A 26071-nucleotide genomic window follows, 5' to 3' on the forward strand; every position below is an offset into this window, starting at 1 on the left:
GGCGCCCCGCCCCGGACGCGCTACGCGCCGGGACCGGAAGCGGCGGCCGCGTGGCGGAGACAGCATGGCGGCCCCCGGGAGGAGGTGAGCGCCGCACCGGAGGGGTCCCGGACACACCGGGATGAGCCCTCCCCTCACACACGCTCCTTTTTCTCCCCTCACACGCTCCTTTTTCCCCCGCAGGAAGCTGGAGGAGCTGAGCCTGGACGAGTTCCTCGCTGCCGGCTCGGACTCGGAGCATGACGGCGGCTGGGAGGAGGAGGAGGAGGAGGAGGAGGAGGAAGGCGGCCGGGCCCTTAACGGCGCTGCGAGGCAGAGGCGGCCGAGCGGGAAGGCGGCCCAGGGGCTGCAGGCACGGCCGGGCAGGTGAGAGGCGCTCAGCCGGGAGAAAAGGAGATTTTTTGGCTTTCCACAAGTCCCTGGCAGGAGGGGACAGCCCCAGGCGGGGCTCTGCTCCCAGGGAGCGGCCTCGGTGTCACCAGGGCAGGCTCAGGGTGGGCTTCAGGAGGAATTTCTCCATGGAAAGGGAGGCCCAGCCTTGGCAGGGGCTGCCCAGGGAAGTGGCGTGGTCCCCATCTCTGCAGCAGTTCTGGGGAGCTGAGAAGCAGATTTGTGATGGTTTTTCCAGGTGTTTCCATCTATCCCACTGCGATCTGGTCTCTTGCTATCAAGATTTCTTAACCCTTACCGAAAGGTTCCTGTCACAGCCTCAGCAGAGCTGTGAGCAGCGAGTGAAGGATTCCTTCTGTCCCAGCAGGAGGAAGGGGAAGGCCTCGGAGCACAAGGACCAGCTCTCCAGGCTGAAGGACAGGGACCCCGAGTTCTACAGGTTCCTGGAGGAGAACGACCGCAAGCTGCTGGATTTTGATGCCTCAGACAGCTCCGAGGAGGAGGAGGCCCTGCACAGGCCCCCTGACACCCTGGAGGTACCTGCTGCCAGCAGACACCTCAATCCACGGGCAGGGTTTGTGTTCCAGTGCCAGCCCTGAGTGAGCTGGGATGGAAAGGGCATTAAAGCTCACCCAGCTCCAGCCCCAGGCTGCTCCAGGCCCTGTCCAGCCTGGCCTTGGGCACCTGCAGGGCTGGAGCAGCCCCAGCCTCCCTGTGCCAGCCTCACAGGCAGGGTTTATTGCCAATATCCCATCTGCACCATTCCTGCTGTGCACAGAGTGCTGGGAGCAGCACTCAGACCAGCCCTGCCTGCCTCCCTCCCCATCAGGGCTCAGTGGAAGAGCTGGGGCCAGCCAGGGCTTGGAGAAACCCTTCCTCAGTGCCTCCTGCTGCTCCCTCTAGGAAGCCAGTGATGAGGATGATGATGATGAAGACGAAGAGCAAGAAAAAGCCAAGAGGAAGAAAGTTTCCCTCATCCATGTCAGCCTGAAGATGGTGGAGGAGTGGAAGAAAGCTGCCCAGGTGAGCAGGGAGCACAGAGCACTGGAGGCTTCTCCTCCCTGCCTGTAAGAGGGACAGCTTGGGATTTCTTCATCTGGCACAGATTCTATTTATTTATTTATTTATTTATTTATTTATTTACTTATTTATTTGTTAGTTCATTTATTTATGTATGTATTTATTTGTTTGTTTGTTTATTTGTTTGTTTGTCTGTCTGGCACAAATCTAATTTATTTATTTATTTATCCATTTATTTATTCATCTGGCACAAATCTTATTTATTTATTTATTTGTCCATTTATTTATCCATTTATTTATTAATTAATATATTTATTTATTCATCTGGCACAAAATTTATTTATTTATTTGTTCATCTGGCACAAATTTTATTTATTTATTTATTGGTTCACCTGGCACAAAATTTACTTATTTATTTATTTATCTGTTCATCTGGCACAAATCTTATTTATTTATTTATTTATCTATCTATCTATTGGTTATCTGGCACAAAATTTCTGTCCCAAGCTCCCCCCAGAGCTCTTGTGCCTTCAGCTTGACTTCGGGCTGTAAAATTCAAGTACTCCCATCCTATATGAGGGAGCAGCTGCAGAAATGTGGCTCAGAAGAGGCCAGAATGATCAAATTTGGGGTTTTTTACCCTCTGGCAGCCCCAGGAGTTTCTCAGTCCCATATTTAGCAGTGGTGGAATAGCTGAGGGGAATGAAGCTCACCCTGGAAGCTGCTTGCAGCTGATTGATTCCTTCTCCAGCCTCAGCAATGAAAAGCCACTTTTAGGGGAGGCCCCTGAGTTTGTTAACCCTGCCCTGAGGATGGAGCTCTTTTTGCCATCAAATTCCCAGGGAATTCCAGTCCCCCAGTCCCAGTCAGGAGCTCCAGGAGACCCCTCACTTCCCTCAGCTCCCTTTTCTTCTTTCCCCAGAGGAGTCTCACCCCAAAACTCTTCCATGAGATCACCCAAGCCTACAAGGCAGCCGTGGCCACCACCAAGGGTGACAGTGGGGGTGACCCCAGCAAGTTCCAGGTGACTGACACTGCAGGTGAGGGGGATCATCTGGGGGCAGGGGGCTGAGCCCTGGCAGGAGCTCCTTCACCTTTCACTGCCTCAGGGAGCTTTTCCTGCAGGGGTGGCTTCTGCTGCTGTGCCTTCTGATCTCTGATACAAAAATTGAGTATGAGGCAGGGTGGGGGTTTCCAGAAGGGGATGCAGGAGTTCTGCTGTGGGGATCACTGGCTTCAGTTCCTCAGGGAGCCCTTTTCCCATGAGGAAAGGCAGGAGAACGTGGGAAATCCCTCACAGATGCTTTCCTTTCACCCAGTGTTCAACGCCCTGGTGTCCTTCTGCATCCGGGACCTGTTCCACCACCTGCACAAGCTGCTGCTCCCCAAGGCCCCCAAGAACAAGCTCAAGTGAGTCTGGGGGGGTTTGGGGTGTTCAGGAAACCTGCTGGGGATTTCCAGAGCTGCCTTTGGACCTGGGAGAGGGCTGCCAGCTCATCCCAGCACTGAGTGCCTGCTGATGTCACAGGGCTCTTCTTTTCTGCCCCCCAGGGAAGCAAGGAATTGATCTCACTGCTTGTTTTGCTGCTGAAATCTGAGTTATTTGGGTTTTTTTAAAGCTAAACCAGACTCTTGCTCCTTTCCAGAATGGTTCTCCCTTCCAGCAGCCCCCTCTGGGGGAAGCTACGACTGGACATCAAAGTTTATCTTGGCTGTACCATACAAGTAAGAAAGATCATCATGTTCTGTTTGTGGGGTCAGTCTGTGCCTTGCTGGGCTGTTTTGGGGTGAGGCAGGTGGGGTTTGCCCCTCTGAGATTTATGTTCATTGTTTCCCTGGGTTGTTTTGGAATTATTTGGTCCAATTAACAATTTGGAGCTTCAGAGGATGCTTGTGTCAGAGTAGGTAAGGCAGCAAAGAAGGGCTGAATTAACATTCTGGCAGCTCTCTCTGTTTTAATTTGTCTGGCAGATTAATATTTAATAGGCTTTAAAGGAGCTTGCAGTCTGTGTTCCTGCATTCTGCATCATTAATTCAGTTTTTGGTGCTGTGATCTCTGCACTTGAGGCAAACACTGAGATGTTCTCTTGGTGCCCTCACACGAGGCATCTCTGACTATCATAAAGTTCCATCCCACCCATGCAAAATTTCAGAGATGATTTGTGAATTATTTCTGAAGGAAAGTCCTGCCCCCAGTTATTTTGTTTTTTTTTTTTAATTTTTGAGATTGCTTTGTTAGCATCCCCAAATTGGGATATTAAAACCAAACCAACACTGATTCTTCAGCAGCTGAGGGAAGGGATGCCAGGAGTGACAACCAGGAGCTGCTGTGCCTCAGCTGGGAGCTGGCACAATGACTTAGCAGAAAGAGCAATTTGATCAGGAGAGCTTTTTTCTTTTTTTTCCCTCAAGCTGTGGTGCCTCTCTCCAGCAGCAGAGCATTGCAGACAGGGAAAGCTGGGAATGCAGTCCCTGGGAATGCAGTCCCTGGGAGCAATCCCTGCTGCTGAGAGCCCTCAGCCCCAGCCTTCACCACAGTGGGTTTTCTGGCACTCTGTCTGAACAAAATCTTCTTTTGCTGTGTGAGGGACTGGGCCAAGTCTGCTCAGTCCAGAATCCTTGCAGAGCAAGGAGGAGGGTGAGGAGGCAAATTAAATGTGGACAAAATGCCTGTGCTGCTTCCAGCAGCTGGGACTGCATCAGGAGAGGCTCTCAGAGTCACCTGGAGCTCACCTTGGCTTCAGACTGGGATCTGGGTTTGTCTGCAGTGAGCTGAGCTGGACAAGCTGCACACACAGAGATTTGGTTCTTCACATTTTGTCAAAGCCTTTCCTTGAGGGAGAGTTGACCCAAATACCCAAAGAATTCCAGCTTCCCACTCAGAAATCCTGGAGAAATCCAGTGTGCTGTCAGGCAGCTGGATGATGTTTCCTTGTGCAGGCTGAGGGTGAGTTTGGCCATTTTGGTGCCCTGCCCTGCAGAAGAGCTGAGATTTTGCAGTGTCCACAGGGGAGGTGCTGTGTGATGAGCTCAGGGGCCATCAGCAGCCTGAGCTGCCATTCCCAGGCTGAGGGACCTGCAGGGCAGCTCTCTCCCCTCTGCTCCTGCCCTGATGCAGCTGTTGGGGCTGGTGTGAGCTCCTTGCTGGCCCAGCAGTATTTGGAATGCAGCTGGCACAGCTGGGGTGTTCTGCTCTCCTCCACAGCTGCTGTCCTGCCTGACAGAGGCCTCGGTGGGTGCAGCAGTCCTGCAGCACGTCAGCTCCACAGTCCCATATTACCTGTCCTTCCCCAAGCAGTGCCGGGCCCTGCTCAAGGTAAGGGCGCAGCTGGGATGTGCCTTTGGCATCTCAGGTGCTTTTTTCCCCTTTCAGCTGAGCATTTGTGGTGTTTGGGCTGCACCCCCTGGCAGCCAGTCCCTCGCAGTGTTGCCTTGCTTTGCTGCTGTTCCTGGAGAGCGTTCCTGCCTCTCTGCAGGTGATGCCAGGCTGAGGTGAGCGTGGGGGCGGCTCTGTTTGTAGCTGCTGCTCCCCAGGGAGGTGTTTTGGGAAGCTGCTTCCTCCTCCCAGATGGAGGAATTGCTGCCAGGCCCTGGGAATGCCTGAGCTGCCTCTCTGCTCGTGGAGCTGGGGGTGGAATGTTTGTGTGCAGCTCAGTCTCGACTGCTGAGCGTGAGCAGCAGCACAGGAGGTGTGGGAGACACCAGGGCAGCAGGGTGGCACCTGACTGAGCCCTGCAGCTCTGCAAGGAGCCAGGGCAGCCTTTGCTGGTGGGGATGACTGGAGTCAGGCAGGGCTGGAGGCTGGCACGCCTCACAGCTGCTGCAGGCGTTTCTGAGAGGGCTTTTCCAGCCCTGCAGGGAGCCCCCTCTGTGCTGTGCTCCTCTCTGAGCTGCCTGGTTGTGGGGGCACCAGGTGCTCCCTGCCAGGGCCAGGTGAACCTGGGGGAGGTGGAGGCACTCAGGAGAGTTCAAATGAGCGTTCAGCCACACAAATAAAAGTTGTGCATTTTTTGGAGGTGCCTGTTTTGGACAGGTTCCTTTGTTGATCATGGAAACATCAGCTGGGGCTGTTGTGTGGTGTCCCAGTGGGAGTGAGGACAGAGGGGCTGCCAGTGACTCACTGACAGCACACTGTGTCACCTCTGTGTCACCTCCCTCCTGGCTGTGCTCTTGCTGGGAAGGAGGGAGGTTCAGGAGCTCTCTGTGCCTTCACTCACCTGTCTGTGTGTTCTATCCCAGCAAACCATCACTCTGTGGAGCACAGGGGAGGAGACAGTCAGGGTCCTGGCCTTCCTGGTGCTGAACAAGATCTGCAGGTACAAGAAGGAGGTTTACCTCAGTCCCCTGCTCAAGGTAAGCCTGGCTTAGCTGAGATCTGCACCTTTTCCTCCTCAGGCTGTGTGCAAACACCTCAGAGCCTTGAGCTGCAGGTGAGCAGGTGCTGGAGGTGATGCTGGCAGCCTCCAGAAAACCAAACAGGGCAGAAATTCTGTCAGGTCAGGGTCATTCCTGCTCCCCACTGCTGCCCTTCCTGCTGGGGGCACAGAGACTGAGCAGGGGAGGTCTCTGGTGCCTGATGAATCTTCACCCCCAGATTCCTGGGTGCTGACATCCCCCTGAGCTGCTCTGACCTTTCAGCTGAGTGCCCAGGTGTATTTGCTGCCCCAGAGGCACCTGAGCAGGAGAGCTGTGCCCACCATCCCCCGTGTTCAGCCCCTCCTGCAGCCTGGTGCCCTTGGTGCCAGGCAGTGCTGGGCACATGTCCCAGCTACACACACTCCTGTCTCCCCTGGAGGAGGGACAGGCTGGGTTATTCCTTTCTGCATCAGAGCAACACTGCAGCCCTGGTTTGGTGTTAAATGTGAGCAAAACCTTACAGAAGAAGGGCTTTGTGACACATAGTAGGCCTTACTAAGAGAGTATGAGTATTCTGATGGGAACTTAGCCAAGCTAGCCTCATAAATTCCCATAAGAATAAAATCCTATGCCAGTGAAAATCTGCTTATTCTCCTGAGAAAGAATTCCAGGGCTGTAGCTCTTAACAGCACCTGTAAAAACTATCCTGAAGCATTAAAAGAAAAGTGCAAACAGTATCTAGAAAGAGACACAAGCATGTAACCACCTCTAGTGAGGTAATCAATCAGACAAGGTAACAACTAGTTACCAACCAATTAGAATTAGGAACAATGCTTATAGAAAACTCTAAGTCCAGGCTATGATTAATTAACTGCTTTATATGTATTATTTATATTAAATAATAATATCTATATTATTTATATTAATGTATTAAATATTTATAATTAATTTACCTCTTAGATTATAATTAGTTCATTTCTTTCACTACCTGAAGAAGAATGCCTCACCAGTCTCTAACCTGAGCTCACAGTGACAGTTTGGTCACACTGGGAGGGGCAGAGGAGTCCCAGAATGCTTTCTACTCTTATTTTACACTCTGCTTCCTCACCCCCTTCCCCTCACAGCAAATGTACATAGCCTTTGTGAAGAACTCCAGGTTCACCTCTCCCAACGTGCTGCCCATGATCAACTTCATGCAGAGAACACTGACGGAGATGCTGGCCCTGGACAGCCCCAGCTCCTACCAGCACAGCTTCATCTACATCCGCCAGCTGGCCATCCACCTGCGCAGCGCCATCACCCTCAGGAAGAAGGTGCCACCCTCCTCATCCTCCCTGTGCCAGGGCTGGGTTACAGGCGTACACTGGGGGTTATTGCACAGCCTGGGCAGGGCAGGAGCCTGAGGGAGGCTCTGTGAGTGTGACATATTCTGAATGACAGTTGACACATTCATCAGAGTATGTCACAGTGTGCACCAGCCTGTGGTGCACGGCATGCAGGTAAAGCAGCTGGGATTGGGGTTCTGGGAAGCACAGAGCCCAGAGCCCCAGGCACACTGCAGCTGCCAAAGGCATCCCAAGGGGAGCACAGAGCCTGCACAGCTCCATCCTTGGAGCCAGCCTTAGCCCTGGGCTGGGTTTACTGCCTAGGGTTATGGTTAGAGCTAGGGTTAGGGCTAGGGTTAGGGTTCTGAAAACCACAAAGCCCAGAGCTCCAGACACATTTCACCTGGAAAAGTCCTGCCAAGGGGAGCACAGAGCTGCCACAACGTGTCTTCCACCACAACATTTTCTTTGCAAACAGCCTTACCCCAAGGCTGCTTTTCCTGCCTAGGGTTAGGGTTAGGGTTACACCTAGGGTTAGGGTTTTTAAACCACAAAGCCCAGAGCTCCAGGCACACTGCAGCTGTGAAAGGCATTCCAAGGGGAACACAGAGCTGCCACAGCATGGCTGCCTCCACAGCTCCATCCTTGGAGCCAGCCTTAGCCCTAGGCTGGGTTTACTGCTCTGCCTGGGCCACCCTGGGGTGTTGCAGCTCCCCAGCAAGGTCTGGGGCATTTAATGGACTTAACAAAGCAGCTCAGAGCCTGGGGAGCAGCCCTGGTTTCAGCCACCTCCAGTCTGACCTGGGAAATCTGAGTCAGATTGCTAATCCTGGATTTAGTCCTGTTTAGCAAAACAGACCCCACAGATTAATTGTTGAGCTGCCCCCAAACAGGGCAGGGTCGGTGCCCAGCTAAATCTCCTGGCTGGTCAGACATGGGGATAAATAAGCAGAGATAAATGAAGTCTGGGCTGCAGATCCCCTAATTGGATTGCACTGGCTCCTTACACCCTCAGTTGTGGCCCAGACAAGGAGCAAATCCACTTGATTTCACAGCTGGGGGGACTCGTGGCCCTTCAGATGGGAATGGCACCAGCAGAACACCCAAATGCAAGCACTAAGCCTGTCTGAATGGAGCAGGGCATGGTGCTGGAGGTGATTACCAGAGCAGATTGCTCGTCTGCTCCGTGCAGGAGAAGCTGGGAAAATCTTTGTGGTGCATCTCAGTGCCCTGGGGAGAGCTGGCACAGCCCTGCCACGTCCAGCCTTGGCTCAGGGCCCTGCTGCAAGGTTTGGCTGCAGTTAAAGATTCTGTGCCTGTCTCAGCACTTGTGCATCCTGCTGGGCCTTGGAAGTCTGGAAAGAACCACGAGTGGGGCTGAGGCACCTTGTGAGTGCAGTCTGCTGTGGTTTGGGGCAGTACCTTCAGGGTTTCCTTCAGGGACTCCTGCTCCAGCTGGGCTTTGATTCACTGTGGCACCAAGAGCTGCTGCACCACCAGCCCAGAGTCTTGAGAACCATGTCCTGGCCTTGGGCCACTCCTGGCCGTGCTGCTGAGCCAGGCTGGGTCACTGCTGTCACTGTGTCACTGCTGTCACCGTGTCACTGCTGGCCTGCTGCAGTGCTTCTGCTGCTAACCAAGCTGCAGCTTTGCTCTCTGCTCTGCTGCCTGGCACTTCCACCCTGCAGTTACAAAAAATGAGGCTGTCCTGGGTGGTGCCTTCCCCAAAAGTGCTGTGCTGATCCTCTGCTCCTCTGCTCAGCTCAGGATTCCATAAAAGTGCTGGGCTGATCCTCAGCTCCTGTGCTCAGCTCAGGATTCCCCAAAAGTGCTGTGCTGATCCTCTGCTCCCCTGCTCAGCTCAGGATTCCCCAAAAGTGCTGTGCTGATCCTCTGCTCCCCTGCTCAGCTCAGGATTCCCCAAAAGTGCTGGGCTGATCCTCAGCTCAGGATTCCCCAAAAGTGCTGTGCTGATCCTCTGCTCTCATACTCAGCTCAGGATTCCCCAAAAGTGCTGTGCTGATCCTCAGCTCCTGATTCCCCAAAAGTGCTGTGCTGATCCTCTGCTCCCCTGCTCAGCTCAGGATTCCCTGTCCCTGGCCACATCCCAGTGCCTGCTGTGAGGCTGGGAACTTTTCCTTCTCAAAGCAGCCATCCTTGAGCACAGCAGCCTGCTTTTATTCACTTTATTTCCTTCAGGCACTGGCTGGTGCCAGTGAACTCACTGCCCTGGGGATGGCAGCTCCAGTGTTGTTATTCCTCCCTGGGCATTGCAGTGTCCTGGAGCAGAGTGAGCACCTATCAAATGCCACATTTTCACATTTCTGCCTTGATTTTTTTTGCCCTCTTTTGTGCAGGAGAACTTCCAGTCAGTCTATAACTGGCAGTACATCCACTGCCTGTACTTCTGGTGTCGAGTTCTCAGCACCATCCACCCCAGTGAGGTCATGGAGCCCCTCATCTACCCCTTGACACAGGTCATTATTGGCTGCATCAAGTGAGTGGAATTCCTCATTCTTTTTGCTCTGCTCTGCTGTGTTATTTTACAGTTCTGTGATTTGGGTTTAACCATGAATGGTCTCAAAGCTGCTTTTAATTGACATTTTCCAGCCCAGGATGTGTGTGAGCAGCTGTTTAGGGGGTGATAGGGTTGTGGTGTGGGTTATTCTTTCTTCTTTGCACAAGAAAAGTCTCAGGCTGAATAACCTGGGCAGATTATCCTTGTAACTGGGAGGAAAATGATCTGCCTTGCTTCAGGGAATCCTCATCTGCAGCTCTGTAAATGCATTTAGGAGCTGCATTTTTGGTGCCTGTTTGTTGGGACTGGAAGAAGTGGGACACAGTTGTTATTTTCAGGATGTCTGCTGAGAATTCCCTCCTGACATCAGTTCAGATGGATGAAATGTTTGTGCTCTGAGGTGCCTGTTACCATCAGCATTGAGGGAGTTTGGGGATCTCTGGTGATCTCCCAAATCCTGTTAGCTCTGCTAACCAGATTCTCAGCGTTAAAGCCAGCTCTGGAGGAGCTCCCCACGGGGATGGAGATAAGCAGATTTAAACGATCAGATAAGAGGATGCAAACATCCCCTGGCACCCCCCTGCTCTGGGATGGATCCAGGCACCTTCCTCCTGTCCAGCAGGTCACAGGGGACAGGGGAATGGGGTCAGGCACAGTGGGGTTTTAGCAGCTTGGCATGAGCTGCAGGAACCGCCTGGCGAGGATTTGGGGGTTTGGGAACCCCCCAGGTGGGTTTGGGGTGACCTCACTGTGGCTCTCCAGGAGCTGAAGGAGCCACAAGGAAGATGGAGAGAGGATTTCCAAAGGAGGGAGGGGCAGGACTCAGGGAATGGCTTCAAAGAGAGGGGGCTTCAGATGAGATAGCAGGGAAAAAATCCTCCTCCTGAGGGTGGGCAGGCCCTGGAATGGATGTCCCAGGGCAGCTGTGGCTGTCCCACCCCTGGAAGTGTCCAAGGCCAGGCTGGACAGGGCCTGGAGCAGCGTGGGACAGTGCATGGTGTCCCTGCCCATGGCACTGGAGGAGCTCTGAGTCCCTTCCAACCCAAACCATTCTGTGATTCTGTGATTCCAGCGTTGGGAAGGCAGAGTCAGAGCCCAGCTGGATCCCCTCGCAGCCAGGCTGGGCTGTGAAGGAGGCAGAGGGGCAGCTGTGGGGGGCTGTGGCTCTGTGGGACAGGCACTGTGTTTTTATTTTATATTTTTATTCTTTTAATTTTTTTATTTAATATTTTTATTTTATTTTTTTAATTTAATTTTTTTCTTTTCATTTATTTTATTTAATATTTTAAACTGTCTTTTTATTCAATATTTAAATTTTTATTTAATATCTTTATTTAATATTTTAAAATTTATTTTTACTATTTTTATTTTTATGTAATGTCTTCCTTTTTATTTGATTTTTGAAATTTATTTTATTTAATATTTTTATTATTTTATTTAATATTTTAATATTTTAAATTTTTACTTAATATTTTATTTAATATTTTAAAATTTATTTTTATTTACCATTTTTATTTTTATGTAATATCTTCCTTTTTATTGATATTTTGAAATTTATTTTATTTAATATTTTTATTAATTTTTATTTTTATTTAATATTTTAATATTGTTAATTTTTACTTAATATTTTTATTTAATATCTTTATTTTTATTTAATAGTTTAAAATTTATTTTATTTCATTTTAAAAATTATTTTAAAATTTTTATTTAATATTTTAAATTTTTATTTATTTGTATTTGTCTGTTTTTCCTGCCCAGGCTGGTGCCAACGTCTCGGTTCTACCCCCTGCGCATGCACTGCATCCGTGCCCTCACCCTGCTGTCCCAGAGCACCAGGACCTTCATCCCCGTGCTGCCCTTCATCCTGGAGGTGGGTGGCTCCCTGTCCCCACCCTCAACTGCAGCTCCTGGGGATGCTCAGTCCCCCCATCCCTGGCAGGCAGCCCCAGACTTGCTGGGAAAATGGAGAATGGAGAGTGGAGAGTGGAGAGTGGAGGATGGAGAGTGGAGAGTGGAGAATGGAGGATGGAGAATGGAGGATGGAGAATGGAGAGTGGAGAGTGGAGAATGGAGGATGGAGAATGGAGGATGGAGAATGGAGAGTGGAGAGTGGAGAATGGAGGATGGAGAATGGAGGATGGAGAATGGAGAGTGGAGAGTGGAGAATGGAGGATGGAGAATGGAGAGTGGAGAATGGAGAATGGAGAGTGGAGAATGGAGAATGGAGGATGGAGGATGGAGAGTGGAGAATGGAGGATGGAGAATGGAGAATGGAGAGTGGAGAATGGAGGATGGAGAATGGAGAGTGGAGAATGGAGAATGGAGGATGGAGAATGGAGAGTGGAGAATGGAGAATGGAGGATGGAGGATGGAGAATGGAGGATGGAGAATGGAGAGTGGAGAGAGGAGAGAGGAGAATGGAGTCCAGCTCTGCTAGCCCAGGAGCTGTGCCTGGAGCAGCTGGGTGCAGGCTGCCCTGCCAGGGGAATTCCCAGCTGCAGGAATCCCCCAGGCCCCATCCTGCTGCTCTGGTCATCCCCTGGGGAAGGCAGGGTGCTTCCAGACTGCAGACAGCAGGAAATGGAAGGGAAAAAACACTTCAAGAATGAAAATAGCTTCTTTAGGAAGGAGTGTGTGAGGCCTTGACCCTGGCACGGGGCTGGCACTGAGGAGGAGGAGGAGGGACAGCCAGTGCTGGGACAAGGGCCTCGCTCAGCCAGGCTCACCCTCATCAAGGTCTCTGGGAGCAAAGGCTTTTGTGGTTTGGGGTTGTTGCAAAGGTCCTTGCAAACCACATCCTCAGCCCGTGGGATGTTTACAGACCTCCTGCTGCTGGCCTGGGTGGCTGGGCCCTTCCCCTGCTCCCTTCCTGCTGCTCCTGCAGCTCTGGAACCCTGCCAGCCACCCTTTGGGGCAGAGCCATCTCCCCTCTGGGGCCATGGGGCTCAGGGGAAGGATTGCTTTTGCTTTTTAGTGCTCTGAGAGACAAAACTCAGAGCCTTCCCCCTCTTTGTCCCCCTGACACCTTGTCCCTAGTCTGTGTGGCAGGGCCCAGCCAGTTGTTGCCATTCTGCACCCTGATCACTCTCAGGTGTTGCCCTGAGCACCCCCAGGTGTCCCCAAATCCCCTTGCAGCCCCTTCCCCCAGCCCTGCTGTGGCTCTGGGCAGGGTGCAGGTGCAGGGTGTGCCAGGGCAGGGTGTACCAGGGCAGGCTGTGCTCCATGGCCCCGTCCCTGCTGGCTCTGGGTGCAGGGCAGGAGCAGCCAGGGGGGCTTTGGGACCCTGCTCTGGGCAGCTTTGGGGCTGCTGGGGGAAGGAGAGCCTGGAACCCTCCTGCAGCAGGCAGGCTCACCCCGTGGGCACAGACTGAGTGTGTGTGCACTCCAGAGGTGCAGAATTCCATGGAAAGGTGTGGAAGTGAGAGCTGCCTGGGCTCAGGCAGGGCTGGGGTGCACATCTGCTCTGCCCTCTGGCTCTGGGAGCTGAGAAAATGGAACTGCTGCATCCCAGCCCACTCCCCACGTGGCAGTGGGAGCTTGGCAGTGCCAGACATCCCCAAATCCCTCTGCTTCCTGCCTGTCCTTCCCTCAGCCTGCCCGTGGTTTCCCTGGTGACGTTTTGTGGCCCCTGGTCCCTCATTATCCCCTCCCAGCCCGCCCCAAGGATTCCTGGACATCAGGGAGGCTGTGCCCAGCCTGGCTGCCAGCCCTCAGCGTGGGAGCCACGCTTCCTCCCTTCCCAGAGGCCCTGCCACCTCCTGGGCCCCTTCCAGAGCCTCTGGCTGCCCTTGCCTGCCTGCCTGGAGGCTGGGAGGGTGCCAGGGAGCCCCAGTGTGTCTGCCCTGGGGATCAATAGCTGTGTTTGGGCCCCAGGAATAGCTGTGCATAACCAGGTTTGTGGCATCGATTGCCCAGGCAAGGGCTCTTTGTTTGCTCGTCCCTCCCTCCCAAAGAACCTGGCTTGACAAATAAAATGTCAGAAATCAATAACAGCCTCCTGCTCCCGTGGCCTGGGGGCACTGCTGTGACCTGAGCAGCCTCTCCCTCCTCTCCTGCCTCCCCTGTGCTGCATCCCCACCTCGGGGGCTCCTCATGGATGTGCTGCTGCACACAGGGAAGAGAGGTGATTCCCTGCTCTGGAGGGCAACCCCAAAGTGTTTGGGCACGGGGAGAGAGGAGCTGGGGCTGCTGCAGAGCGTGGGGGAGCAGGACGTGCTCCTCACCCCTCTCTGGGTGCCATCAGATGTCACAGCTGCTGGCTTTTTTTGTTTAAATGGGATTGAAGCCTCCCTTGATGGCCACACAGGACCTGCCTCAGCCCCAGTGGTGTGAGCAGGCGTCCCTGGGGCAGTTATTTCAGTGACAATAGTGAGTTTGGTGTGGACATCACTTAGTCTGGCTTTGAAACCCTTCTCACCTGCAGGGGCAGCTCCAAACCCTGCTCCAGCTCTGGGGTGCAGCCTCTGACCATGAGAAAGCTGAGGAACACAGCTCAGCTTCCTGTGCCCTTGCTTGTGTTGGTTTCCCCTTGCACAGCCAGGTCTGCACAGCTTCAGGGTGGGTTTGTTTGCTCCCTCCCTGTCCCTGGCTGGGATATTTGGGACAGCTGTGGGGCAGGGATCAGGAATTTCAGGGGTTTCTGGGTTGTCTGCTTGGCTCTGCCCCCACCTGCCTGCCCTTGGCTGAGTTGTGTGCTGGTTGCTCTGTGCTGTGATCACCTTTACACTCTTTTATTTTTCTCTTCCAGATTTTCCAACAAGTGGATTTCAACAAGAAGCCAGGACGGATGAGTTCCAAGCCCATCAACTTTGCTGTGATCCTGAAGCTCTCCAATGCCAACCTGCAGGAAAAGGCCTTCAGGGTGAGTGGCAGCTGGCCTGCAGCAGTGCCTGGGCTCCCTGGGACACGGAGTGTGCTCCATGTCCCTGTCCCCAGAGGTGGGGCACGCCTCTCCCACCCTGGGTGTGGGTGCTGTAGGAAGTCTGTGGGGTTTGGGTTGTGCTCAGTGCCCTGGTTTGTGTTTGTCCTGCTCAGGATGGGCTCATTGACCAGCTCTACGACCTGCTGCTGGAATATCTCCATGGCCAAGCCCACAGCATTGGCTTCCCAGAGCTGGTGCTCCCCACTGTCATCCAGGTAAGGGGGCAGGCACTTCTGGGGGTGCCATGAATGTGCACAGAGTGGGATAAAGTAATTTAAACTAATGTCACCTCAGGATGGCCCTCAGAACGAGGGGAGAGCCATTTACCTCTGCTTAATTTTAATTTTGATTTGTGTTTTGGGGAGGAGCAGAGGCATCACATCTAATTAGGCTCCAGGTAGGGGAAAGTGCTCTGGAGTTTGCCCTCTGTTGGGAGCCAAAGAGGAGCAGAGGCTGCAGGACTGCTCTGGGCTGGGCTTGGGAGGGTGAGCTCAGCTGAGAACCTGGGGATTCAGGGCTGTGCCCGTGGCTGTGGGGTCTTGGAGCAGAGCCTGTGCTCTGAGCCTCAGCTTCTCCTTGTCCTCAGCCTCCCCGAGGTGCTCTCCACAAGATGGCAATCTTCCCTCCCAGTCTTCCCTCCCCAATTTTCCCTTCCCAACCTTTCCTCCCCAGTCCTCCCTCCCTTCTCAGGCTCCATCACCTGGAGCTGCAGCCAGCACAGCTCAGTGTGGCACTCTTGGAATGTGTTCCCTCATCCCCTTTGAACTCAGGGGTGGCTGCTGTCACATCCTCCAAGGGGACACAAACCTCTGCCTGTCCTGGTGTGTGCCACCAGCCCCTGCACGCCTCGGGGTGTCCCTGGCTGCTGGGGCTGTGCCCCTCGAGGTGTTTAGGGTGTCCCTGAGTGCTGGGGCTGTGCCCCTCAAGGTGTTTGGGGTGTCCCTGGCTGCTGGGGCTGTGCCCCATGAGGTATTTGGGGTGTCCCTGGCTGCTGGGACTGTGCCCCACGGGCTGTTTGGGCAGCATTGCTCTGTGTCCCTGCCAGGGGCTGGCATCTGCCATGCCCAGGGCTCTTGGCTGTGTGCCCCTGGCTGGCACAGGGGCTGCCTTGGCTGCTGGGAGCTGCCAGCTCCTGTGTGAGCAGCAGAGCAGCTCCTGAGCCTGTGGCTGTCCCTGTCCCCCCTGTTGGCAGCCCTGAGCTGCAGCCAGCAGCTGTGCATGCTCTGAGAGCTGGGTTTGGCTGCAGCAGGAGCTGGCAGGGCTTTGCTGCATTCCTGCATCCCTGCATTGCTGCCTGGCTGCTCTGCCCAGGCTGAGCTGTGCAGGGCATTGCTGCATCCCTGCATCCCTGCCTGGCTGCTCTGCCCACAGCCTCGAGGCGTCTGCCAGGCTGGGGCTGGCCTTGGCTTCCCCAAAGGTGCCTGGGGAGAGGCTTTTCTCCTGGAGAGCTTCCAGCCCTGTGTGCCCAGCCTCCCTCCCTCCCTCCCTGCCTCTCCCAGCGCCAGGCAGGGCTGCTCCAGCTGGCAGGGGCTGTGTCCCTCCTCCTCCTCTTCCTCCTCCTCCTGCTGCTCTGGGCAGCAGCTCTGGGGGAAGCTGGGCTGAGCTTCCCAGCTCAGCTTCCCAAATTCTCTGCCTGGAAGGCAGGAAGCACTGGCAGATGAAAGGGGAGGAGAGCCAGTGGGGATGGGAGGCACTTCAAAGCTGCTGCTGCTGCTCCAGGGCTGACCCGTGGTGGGCTCTGCCTGCAGGGGCTGGGAGGGAAGAGCCCCTTCCCTTCCCCAGAGCCCTGGCAGGCAGCACAGAGCAGGAGTGGGAGGCTGGAGGGGAAAAGCTGGCACTGAGGCAGGAGCTGGCAGGAGCCAGGCTGGGCCTGCAGCGAGCCAGAAGGGCAGGAGGTGCTGCCTTCCCTTTTCCCTTTTCCCTTTTCCCTTTCCCTTTTCCCTTTCCCTTTTCCCTTTCCCTTTTCCCTTTCCCTTTCCCTTTTCCCTTTCCCTTTTCCCTTTCCCTTTTCCCTTTCCCTTTTCCCTTTCCCTTTTCCCTTTCCCTTTTCCCTTTCCCTTTTCCCTTTCCCTTTTCCCTTTCCCTTTTCCCTTTCCCTTTTCCCTTTCCCTTTTCCCTTTCCCTTTTCCCTTTCCCTTTTCCCTTTCCCTTTTCCCTTTTCCCTTTTCCCTTTTCCCTTTTCCCTTTCCCTGCCCTGCTGCTCCCCTGTCCCCAGGGAAATGTCCCAGCTGTGGGCAGGGAGTTGGGCAGGGTTTGGCTTTCCCTGCAGCACTGCCAGTAAGAGCAGCTGGGGTTTCCTTTCCCAGCAGAGCCCTGTGGTGCTGCAGGCTGGCAGTGGGACAGGAGCAGCCCCAGCAGTGGCAGGGCTGGGATGTGGGGCCTCACTGCCCTGCCCACAGACACTCTTGGTGTGCTGAGTGCTTTTCCTCTGCTGAGATCCCAGTGTTCCACTGGCAGAGCAGGGAGAGGCACACCCAGACCCTGAATTCCCCCTCTCTGTCCTTCAGCCTCTTCTGCCTCCCTGGTTGTGTCCCTGCCTCTCCAGCCAGGCTGAGATCCCATCAGCTGTCATTAATGTCTGTGGCAGCCAGGGCTGGGACTGGGAGGGGAGCAGGGGCTGTGTGAGGGAGCACACAGGATTCTGCAGGATTTCTGGTGACACTTCTGCAAGGGAAGAAAAATGAGAATGGATGTGGCAGCGGATGGAATGGATCTGGGGCTGCAGCTGGGGGATCAAGTGAGATAAATGGAATGACAAATGCATCTCTCAGTGGAGATAAACATGCAGCACCTATAGAAAATAAATATTTTAGGAAGGGGGGGTGAGGGCAGGACAGGCTTCAGCAGCAGAGGAATTGTTGTGCTGATGGTTTCTTTGTGCTTGGGGGGAGGCAGGGAAGGTCTGGGTCTGAATTCCCATTTTTTCTGAGCTGCTGCTGTGATGGCAGCTGGGATGTGCTGGAGGGAGAGGGACAAGGGAAGCCCCTGGTGCTCCTGAGGGGGGAGATCTGCAGCAAAGAGCCTTCCTTCCTTTTCCTTTTCCTTTTCCTTTTCCTTTTCCTTTTCCTTTTCCTTTTCCTTTTCCTTTTCCTTTTCCTTTTCCTTTTCCTTTTCCTTTTCCTTTTCCTTTTCCTTTTCCTTTTCCTTTTCCCTTCCTTTCCTCCTTCCTTCCATCCTTCCTTCCACGGCTGCAGGAGGCAGGAATGGATTTGCTGCCTGGAAATCCTTTCTCTCCTCCTGACAGCATCTGTGCAGTGTTTGGGTGTTTGTTTGTGGCTCCAGCAAAGAGCTGGTCATCCTTGTTGGGCCCTGGGAGGGTCGGGGTGCCAGCTGTTGGTCCCTGAGGCTGGGAGATGCCTTTTCACTGATGGGCTGGTTTTGGGAGATGCCTTTTCACTGATGGGCTGTTTTTGGGAGATGCCTTTTCACTGATGGGCTGTTTTTGGGAGATGCCTTTTCACTGATGGGCTGTTTTTGGGAGATGCCTTTTCACTGATGGGCTGGTTTTGGGAGATGCCTTTTCACTGATGGGCTGTTTTTGGGAGCCCATGGTTTTCATCCCTCCTCTCCCTTTTGCAGCTGAAATCCTTCCTGAAGGAGTGCAAGGTGGCCAACTACTGCAGGCCCATGAGGCAGCTGCTGGAGAAGCTGCAGGAGAACTCAGCCCACATCTGCAGCAGGAGGCAGAGAGTGACCTTCGGTGTGGCCAGCACTGCTGCTGTGGTGAGCCTGGGGACACCATGGGGACTGACATGGGGACAGCCTGGGGACATAGGGACAGCATGGGGACAGCCTGGGGACAGACATGGGAACAGCCTGGGGACATAGGGACGGACATGGGGACAGCCTGGGGACATGGGAACTGACATGGGAACAGCCTGGGGACATAGGGACAGCCTGGGGACATGGGGACAGCCTGGGGACACAGGGACAGCCTGGGAACAGCATGGGAACAGCCTGGGGACATGGGACACAGGGACAGCCTGGGGACATGGGGACTGACATGGGAACAGCATGGGTACATGGGACAGCATGGGGACAGCCTGGGGACAGACATGGGAACAGCCTGGGGACATGGGGACAGACATGGGGATATGGGACAGACATGGGGACAGCATGGGAACAGCCTGGGGACACAGGGACAGCCTGGGGACAGACATGGGGACATAGGGACAGCATGGGGACAGCCTGGGGACATTGGGACAGACATGGGGACAGCCTGGGGACATGGGGACACACATGGGGACAGCCTGGGGACACACATGGGGACAGCCTGGGGACATGGGGACACACATGGGGACAGCCTGGGGACACACATGGGGACAGCCTGAGGACATGGGGACAGCCTGGGAACATGGGACACAGGGACAGCCTGGGGACATGGGGACAGCCTGGGGACATGGGGAGTGGCACAGACACTTTTCCATTCAGCCTTGTCTCCCTGTGTGTCCCTGCCGTGCCCAGGCTGTGCCTGCCCTGGGGACAGCTCTCAGTGCCACCACCCTGGCGCTGCCCAGGAGCTGGGAAGGGGCTCTGGGGAAGGGCCCTCCCTCCCCTGGTGCCCTTGGCTGCCCCTGCTGGGTGGGAACTGCCTGGAAATCCTTGGAATCCGTGCCCCTTTCTCTGCAGGAGCAGTGGGAGAGGCAGGTGAAGGAGGAGGGGACGCCCCTGAGCCGCTATTACAGCCAGTGGAAGAGGCTGAGGGAGAAGGAGATCCAGCTGGAAATCAGTGGCAAGGAGAGGGTGAGCAGCAAGGCCTGAGTGCCAGCCCTGGGGACACCAGGGCCACGGGCTGGGGACAGCCAGGGGGTGCTGGGACCTCGTCTGGCCAGCAGTGGGGACAGGGGACAGCCCAGAGTGGGGTCAGGGGACAGCCCAGAGTGGGGCTGAGCTCCTGCCCCAGACTGGCCCTGCTGCTGTGGGGGGACACTGCCCTGCTGCTGGAGCAGCTCTCTGCAGAGAGGGGCAGATTTGGGTTTTTTTCTGTTCAGAAAGGCAGAATTGGGTTTTTTTCTGTACAAAGGCAGATTTAGGGGTTTTTTTTCTGTACAGAGAGGCAAATTTGGGGTTCTGTTCTGTACAGAGAGGCAGATTTGGGGTTTGCTCTCAGCACAGAGAGGCAAATTTGGGGTTTGCTCTGCAGAGAGGCAGATTTGGGGTTTGCTGTGTTCACAGAGAGGCAGATTTGGGGTTTGCTGTCCTGGAGGCTGCCCTGCAGCTCTGCTGGTGAATGGGGCTGTTGTGTGGCTCAGTGGGGACCTGTGGCTTAATGATGCAGCTTTGTGAGCCCCAGCAGGAGAGGGAACACCATGAGGCCCATTAGGGCTGGGAAAATCCATGTCCCATTAGCAGCCATTGGGGGGAAAGAAGGTAATAACAGGGAGGAAAAGAAAGGCAGCCTGGCTGGGAGCTGCAGCTTGCCTTAGACAGCAGCTCTGACCCTTTCTGCCCATTCCATTTGCTTTTCCCAATGGTTTTTAATGGGATGGGGACTAATCAGCTTGGTGAGACCCTGCAGATAGGAACCCTCTGGCTGGGGATTAAAAGGCTGGCCCCCAAATTAGCTAATTAGTGCTTGTGTGTGATGAGCACAGGGGCTGTGCCAGGGCAAGTCTCAGCCCTTTGGGGCCACCCCACAGCAAGTTGGGGTTTGTTTTGAGGTGCCCATCCTGGGGGGGTCTCAGAAGGGTGGAGGGGGCACAGCTCACCCAGCTGCAGCAGGTCCTGGTTGGTGTGCTCAGGTTGTGCTGATGTCACCCAGAGCTGCCTTTGGAAATGGGGATTTTCCCTGTGGGAATGTGGAGCCCCAGCTAACAAAGCCCTGCTGCCAGGACAGGAGCCTGCCTCGTGCCCCAGAAATGTGGGAATGATGGAAATTATGGGAATGGGAGTTATGGGAAATGCTTTCACCCCCTGGTGGGGCTGGAGCACGACCAGGCTGGGGCTGCCCCATCCCTGGAAGTGCCCAAGGCCAGGCTGGAGGAGGCTCTGGGCAGTGGGAGGGGTCCCTGCCTGTGGAACTGGAGGAGATTTGGGGTCCTTTCCTACCCAGACGATCCTGGGACCCTCTGACCAGCCTGGGGCAGCTGAGGGCAGCAGCTTGGCAGTGCCCCTGCTGCATTTTGCTTCCCAAATCTCTTCCCTGGCACCTCTGGGCTGTTTTCTAAAGGCAGCCCTGAGCTGCTCCCCAGCACAGACAGGGAGGAGCAGAGGCCTCTCCCCTGTGGCAGAAAGAGCAGTGGGAAGATGATGATGATGATGATGATGATGATGATGATTTAAAATGAGGCCCCTGAAATGGTGGAGGGTGATTTGTTCCCCTCTGCCCTTGCCTGCCCATCCTGCTGGGCAGTGCTCAGCTCCAGGATCGATGTGGCCCAGCTGGGATCCATAACCCTGGAACAGGCTGGGAGGAATTGCTGGAATTGGCTGCAGGAGCAAACCCACAGCTCCATCTCCTGCTCCCCAGCCCCAGCCTGTGTCTCTGTGTCTCTGCTTTCCCCCTCAGACTGTGGCTGGCTGCTGGGAGGGTGCTGTGCTCACACTGGGGGGTTTTGGGGTGCTCTGAGGGGGGCAGGGGCAGGGGCTGAGCCCGGGCTGATGTTTCCAAGCAAGCCCTGATGTGTGCTAATGCCCCAGTGCTTCCCAGGAGGGCTGTGCAGCCAGGCAGGGCAGGGGCAGCTGAGCTCAGAGAGCACTTGGGACTTCATTTGCATTCTGATTATCTTTGCCCTGCTGGCCTGAGCCCTTGCAAGTAAATCCTCCCCCTAATCCCCCTCCGGAGAGGTGTAAAGAGCACTGAGGTGGTGTCAATTGAGGGGACTTTAATGGCATTGATATTGGCTGCCTGCTCCGGGGGCTCTTGGCCCATTGATCTCCATCAGGGCAGGGGATGGATGCAGACCTTGAGCATCCTCAGCCCCTGAAACCCTGAAATCTGCCCCCAGAACCAGGGAGTGGCTCAGGATCTGCTGCTCCAGAGGTGCCCAGCCCAGCTGCAGGGCTCCCCCAGGCCCTCCCATGGACATCCCCATCCCCAGCCCTGCGTGTTCCAGGAGCAAAAGCAGTTTACTGGGGCAAGGGGAATGCAGCAGCAGAGCCCTGTGTGCCTCCCTCACAGATCTGGCAGCAGACAGACCCAGCTGCTCTGGGCAGGCTGGACAAAGCCAAGTTCCTGCCTTTAAACACAGCCTTGGGCAGTCAGAGGCACCAGTCAGGGCTGCTCTTACTGTGGGGTTTGTTTTCTTTCCAGCTTGAAGACTTGAACTTCCCAGAAATCAAACGCAGGAGGCCAGATGAGAGGAAGGAGGAGGACAAGAAGGAATTCAAGGATCTCTTTGAGCTGGACAGTGACTCTGAGGAGGAGAATGGTGGATTCTCTGTGAAAGGTACAGGGCTGGGCCTGGGCTTGCCTTCTCCCTGTCCACAGTCCCCTTCTCCCTGTCCACAGTCCCCTTCTCCCTGTCCACAGTCCCCTTCTCCCTGTCCACAGTCCCCTTTTCCCTGTCCACAATCCCCTTTTCCCTGTCCACAGTCCCCTTTTCCCTGTCCACAGTCCCATTTTCCTTGTCCATAATTCCATTTTCCTTGTCCACAATCCCCTTTTCCCTGTCCACATTCCCATTTTCCCTGTCCACAATCCCTGAGCAGGTTCTGTGCATGGCAGGGGCTCTCACCAGCACGGGGACCTTTGCTGCTGTCCTTGCTGCACTTCTGATTTATTCTTTTATTTTATTATTCATTTTATCCTGACTGATGTTCCCCAGAAGCCCAGAAATCCCAGAGGGCAGGGGTGATGTCACCTGGGCTGTGACCACGAGAGGGCCACAGGAAATTGTGCAGCCTGCCTGGGAAGTTCAGCACAGAGTTTGGGATAAATCTGGGAGCTCCTCTGGGATTTGGAATGTTTGGGATGCCCTGGGTGTGTGCAGCAGGAGGGGAGGGGAATCTGCAGCCCCTTCTTGGTGCTGTGGATCCAGGGGAGATTCCTGCTCCTGGGGCAGGAATTCCAGCAGGATCACAGCCCCAGAATCCCCCCAGGGCACAGGAAAGGTGCTGGATGCAGGGAATTCCACCAGATCAGGGGGAGCTCTCCCCTGGAATGGGAATTGTTCGTCAGGCAGGAAAGGATCCTGGGCTGGAGAGGGGAGAGAATTCCCTCTGGGAATCTCTGAGCAGGAAAGAACCTGGAGCTGGGGAGGCTCCTGCTCTCCTGTGCTTCCCAGCTGGAGTTCTGGCAGGAAGGGAAAGCTGGGAATTAGGAATGGCTCAGGAAGAGGTGCTGAGCCTCTGCAGCAAAGGGAAGTGGCTTTGGGGGATATCACTGAGAAATGAGGAGAAATCTCCTTCCCCTTTGGTGAGTCTGGCACTCCTGAGCTCCCTCCTCTCCCATCTCACACCCTGAAACCCCTCCAGGGAAAGGCAGAGCCTCAGATGACAGCTCAGACGCCAGCAGCAAGGAGTTTGGGGAGGAGGATGATGATGAAGAAGGAAATTACGAAGTGGAGGAGGACGAGGAGGAAGAATTGGAAGAGGACAGCGAGGGTGAGTGGGGAATTGCTGACAGCACCGGGGCTTTCTGTCCTGCCAGGGTGTCAGGAGGGGCTCCACAGACCCTGAGGGGAGAGCTGGCAGCTCTGAGCTGCAGAGAGCAAAGGGTTAAAGTGTTCCCAGGCGCTCACGACCCCCCAGCCCCTTCCACCTCTTCTCTGGGCCCTCCTGGAGGGAGGCTCAGCCTCCCCAGCCCAGCCTGGAGCACACAGACCCTGCAGGTGCCACTCCCAGGGTGCCCTCACCTTCACCTGAGGGCACAGGGGCACGGGGTAACCCTTTCCTTGCTGGAGAGCTCCCAAGCCCTGCCTGCTCTGGGGGCTCATGTGTGCCCAGACCCTGCTGGAATGGAAGCACTGCCTGGCCCATGCCCCAAACTTCTCACCAGCCCCAATGGGGCACTCTGGGCTCCTGTTCCAGCCCCAGTGGGGCACTCTGGGCTCCTGTTGCAGCCCCAGTGGGGCACTTTGGGCTCCTGTTGCAGCCCCAGTGGGGCACTTTGGGCACTCTGGGCTCCTGTTCCAGCCCCAGTGGGACACTCTGGGCTCCTGTTCCAGCCCCAGTGGGGCACTCTGGGCTCCTGAGGTGTTCCAGCCCCAGTGGGGCACTCTGGGCTCCTGTTCCAGCCCCAGTGGGGCACTCTGGGCTCCTGTTCCAGCCCCAGTGGGGGCACTTTGGGCACTCTGGGCTCCTGTTCCAGCCCCAGTGGGGCACTCTGGGCTCCTGTTCCAGCCCCAGGCACCGCTGCTGTGCCCAGCCCTGCAGGGCTCTCCAGGATGAATTAATGAGTGTCTGGCATTAATTAGTGACTCCCCAGGCAGGCAGGCAGGCAGGATGACTGACCCCTGTCTCTCCCCACAGAGGAAGGCAGGGAAGGAGCCCAGGATGCCCAGCAGAGCAGCAGCTGCCCCCGGGGGCTGTCCCGCTCTGACCTGCAGCAGCTGGCACAGGGAGGGGACGACCTCGTGCAGGACCTGGAGATTTCTGATGAGGACTGAGCACCCCCAGGCCTGTCCAGCCTGAGCCCTGCAGCTCTGGAGCTGCTGTCAGAGCCAGGAGCACAGGTGGGTCCAGTCCCAGATCCACAACTTGGACTTTTCACCCCAAACTTGGACTTCTCCAGCTTTTTCTACCAGTTCTGCTTTTGGTACCAATAAAACCCGAGGCCAAGTCAAGGCCAGCACAAACTGCTCAGCAGAGGGAATAAAAGCCCCCATTGGAATCTGCTGCTTTCAGTAGCACAGGGCTCACTTCCAGCTCCTGCCAAGTGAGCTGAGCAAGGGCAGGGTGAGGGTTTCGTCCAAGGTTCCCCTCTCTGCCCCAGCAGCCACCCCAGATTTAGCTCTGGGCCATCACCAAACCCTCCCTGGTGCCCAGAAGGGCTGAAGGACTGCAGAGACTCTGCCAGAGCCTTGCAGCTTCCTTGGAAGTCTTGATCAGTTCAAGCTGTTCCAAGTGTGCTGCAGAAGGAAACTTTAAATTAAAGTTTTTTGGGTTGGGGATGTGCAGGCATGAAGGAATAAGGAAAGGCAAAATTGGTTATGTAAGACACACTGCCCAGGTGAGAACTGCACCACCTAAACTGTAAAGAAAAAATTTTCACTTTGAAAAAGATTTTAACTTACCTGTTCTTCCCAAAGAGAAAGGAATTCCCTTTTTCTGCTGGCTCTAACTTGGCTGCCTCCTGCCAGCTGGGAACCAAGCCTGGATTGGATTCCAGGCAGGAATGTGGCAGCTCTGCTGCACCTGTGGGAGGCACCTGGCCAGGTGGGCACCCAGGGAAAAGGACGGACAGAGACTGCTTGGGTAAAGCCAGGGACCATTTGTAAATTAAGTGTTTTTCTTTTTTATTTAAATTGATTGCTGGAAAGCATTTTTATCGTGATGTGATGGATAATGAATTTTTTTTTCCTTTTTTTACAATATAAAGAAGCTAAAGTACCACCAAAGCTATTCTGTAAGAAAAACGGCAGCACGTGCAACGTTTAAACAAAAAACAAACCCAAAAATAAAAAGGGGAGTGGGGGGGAGAGAGAGAAAAGTACCACATGTGATTGTTGCTCACAACTGTACAAGTCACAGGAGGTCACCCCCAGGAGTTCCCAGCTCATTCACAGTAGTAAAAACTCTGCCCCTTGCTTCAGCCTGGCCCCCTCCCCTGCAGCCAGGGCTGGGGGCGCCCAGGGCTCTGTCTGGTGGTCCACAGCAGCCAGATGTGCAATCCTCCACCTCTGGAAGAGGCAGCCAGATGTGCAATCATCCACCTCTGGAGCAGAGCTGCAAACAAGGAGCCAGGGGCAGCCAGGCTGGGACCCTCCTCCCCCAGAGCAGCTGCTGCTCCTGGAACCAAACATCCCATGGGGAAATCCACCTCTGCAGGGCCGGGGCACGGGCACTGTCCCCTCTCCTGGGCCCTGTGCCAGGGCAGGGTGGCTCTGTACCATCCGCACGAAGTAAACATGGACGGGAACTTGCCTTTTGTCCTTTTTTTTTTTTTGAGTCTCTTTTTTTTGTCTTTTTATCCTTTTTGTCTGTCTTTGGTATTGTTTTCAAAGTTGCTAGAGATGCATAGAACACCTGAATGAGGAAGTGAGCCCAGTTTGCAGGGAGGAGGAGAGGTTGGCAGGGGTGGCTGTGGATGGGATTTTTTGCTCAAAGTAGCGGCGGGAGGAGCAGAGCCCCTTCCCCTCCCCGTGGAGGCACAGCCCGGAGTTCCTGAAGGCACAGAGCAGCCTGTCCGTGCTTCCCTGTGCAGGGCTCCAGCTCCACTGAGGAGAGTGGAAGGAACAGGAATGCTGCCTCCATCCTCCAGCATCCTTCTCTTCACTTGGCGTCGTCCCACGACAACATCTTTGGATCATTTTCCTTCCTTCCCTTCCATTCTTTTTTTTTGACAGTTCAGAAATCTCCGCGGTTCTTCTTTTATTTTCCCCAAACAAATAATAAAAAAGCAAACGCATCCAAAAAACAAAAACCAAAAAAACAACCCCA

At 54.8% G+C, this 26071-nt stretch overlaps 1 protein-coding gene across 2 annotated transcripts; it reads left to right on the plus strand.

The window, feature by feature from the left end:
• Window positions 1-61: 61 nt before the first annotated feature.
• Window positions 62-26050, plus strand: NOC2L (NOC2 like nucleolar associated transcriptional repressor). Of its 2 annotated transcripts, none has more exons than XM_084220359.1 (19): window positions 62-84; window positions 184-366; window positions 755-926; window positions 1294-1413; window positions 2333-2450; window positions 2730-2820; window positions 3057-3135; window positions 4616-4726; window positions 5650-5763; window positions 6891-7079; window positions 9449-9588; window positions 11368-11479; window positions 14357-14470; window positions 14644-14745; window positions 18110-18253; window positions 19160-19273; window positions 21783-21918; window positions 22946-23074; window positions 23942-26050. In XM_084220359.1, the coding sequence occupies exons 1-19, from the start codon at window positions 65-67 to the stop codon at window positions 24076-24078; spliced, it is 2325 nt and encodes a 774-aa protein (XP_084076485.1). In that variant the 5' UTR covers window positions 62-64; the 3' UTR covers window positions 24079-26050. The 2 variants fall into 2 exon arrangements, with proteins under 2 accessions (XP_084076485.1, XP_084076486.1); XM_084220360.1 differs by having other exon boundaries at window positions 758-926.
• Window positions 26051-26071: the final 21 nt, after the last annotated feature.

The sequence above is a fragment of the Fringilla coelebs genome (assembly GCF_963513975.1).
Source record: "Fringilla coelebs genome assembly, chromosome: 22".
Lineage (NCBI taxonomy): Eukaryota > Metazoa > Chordata > Aves > Passeriformes > Fringillidae > Fringilla > Fringilla coelebs.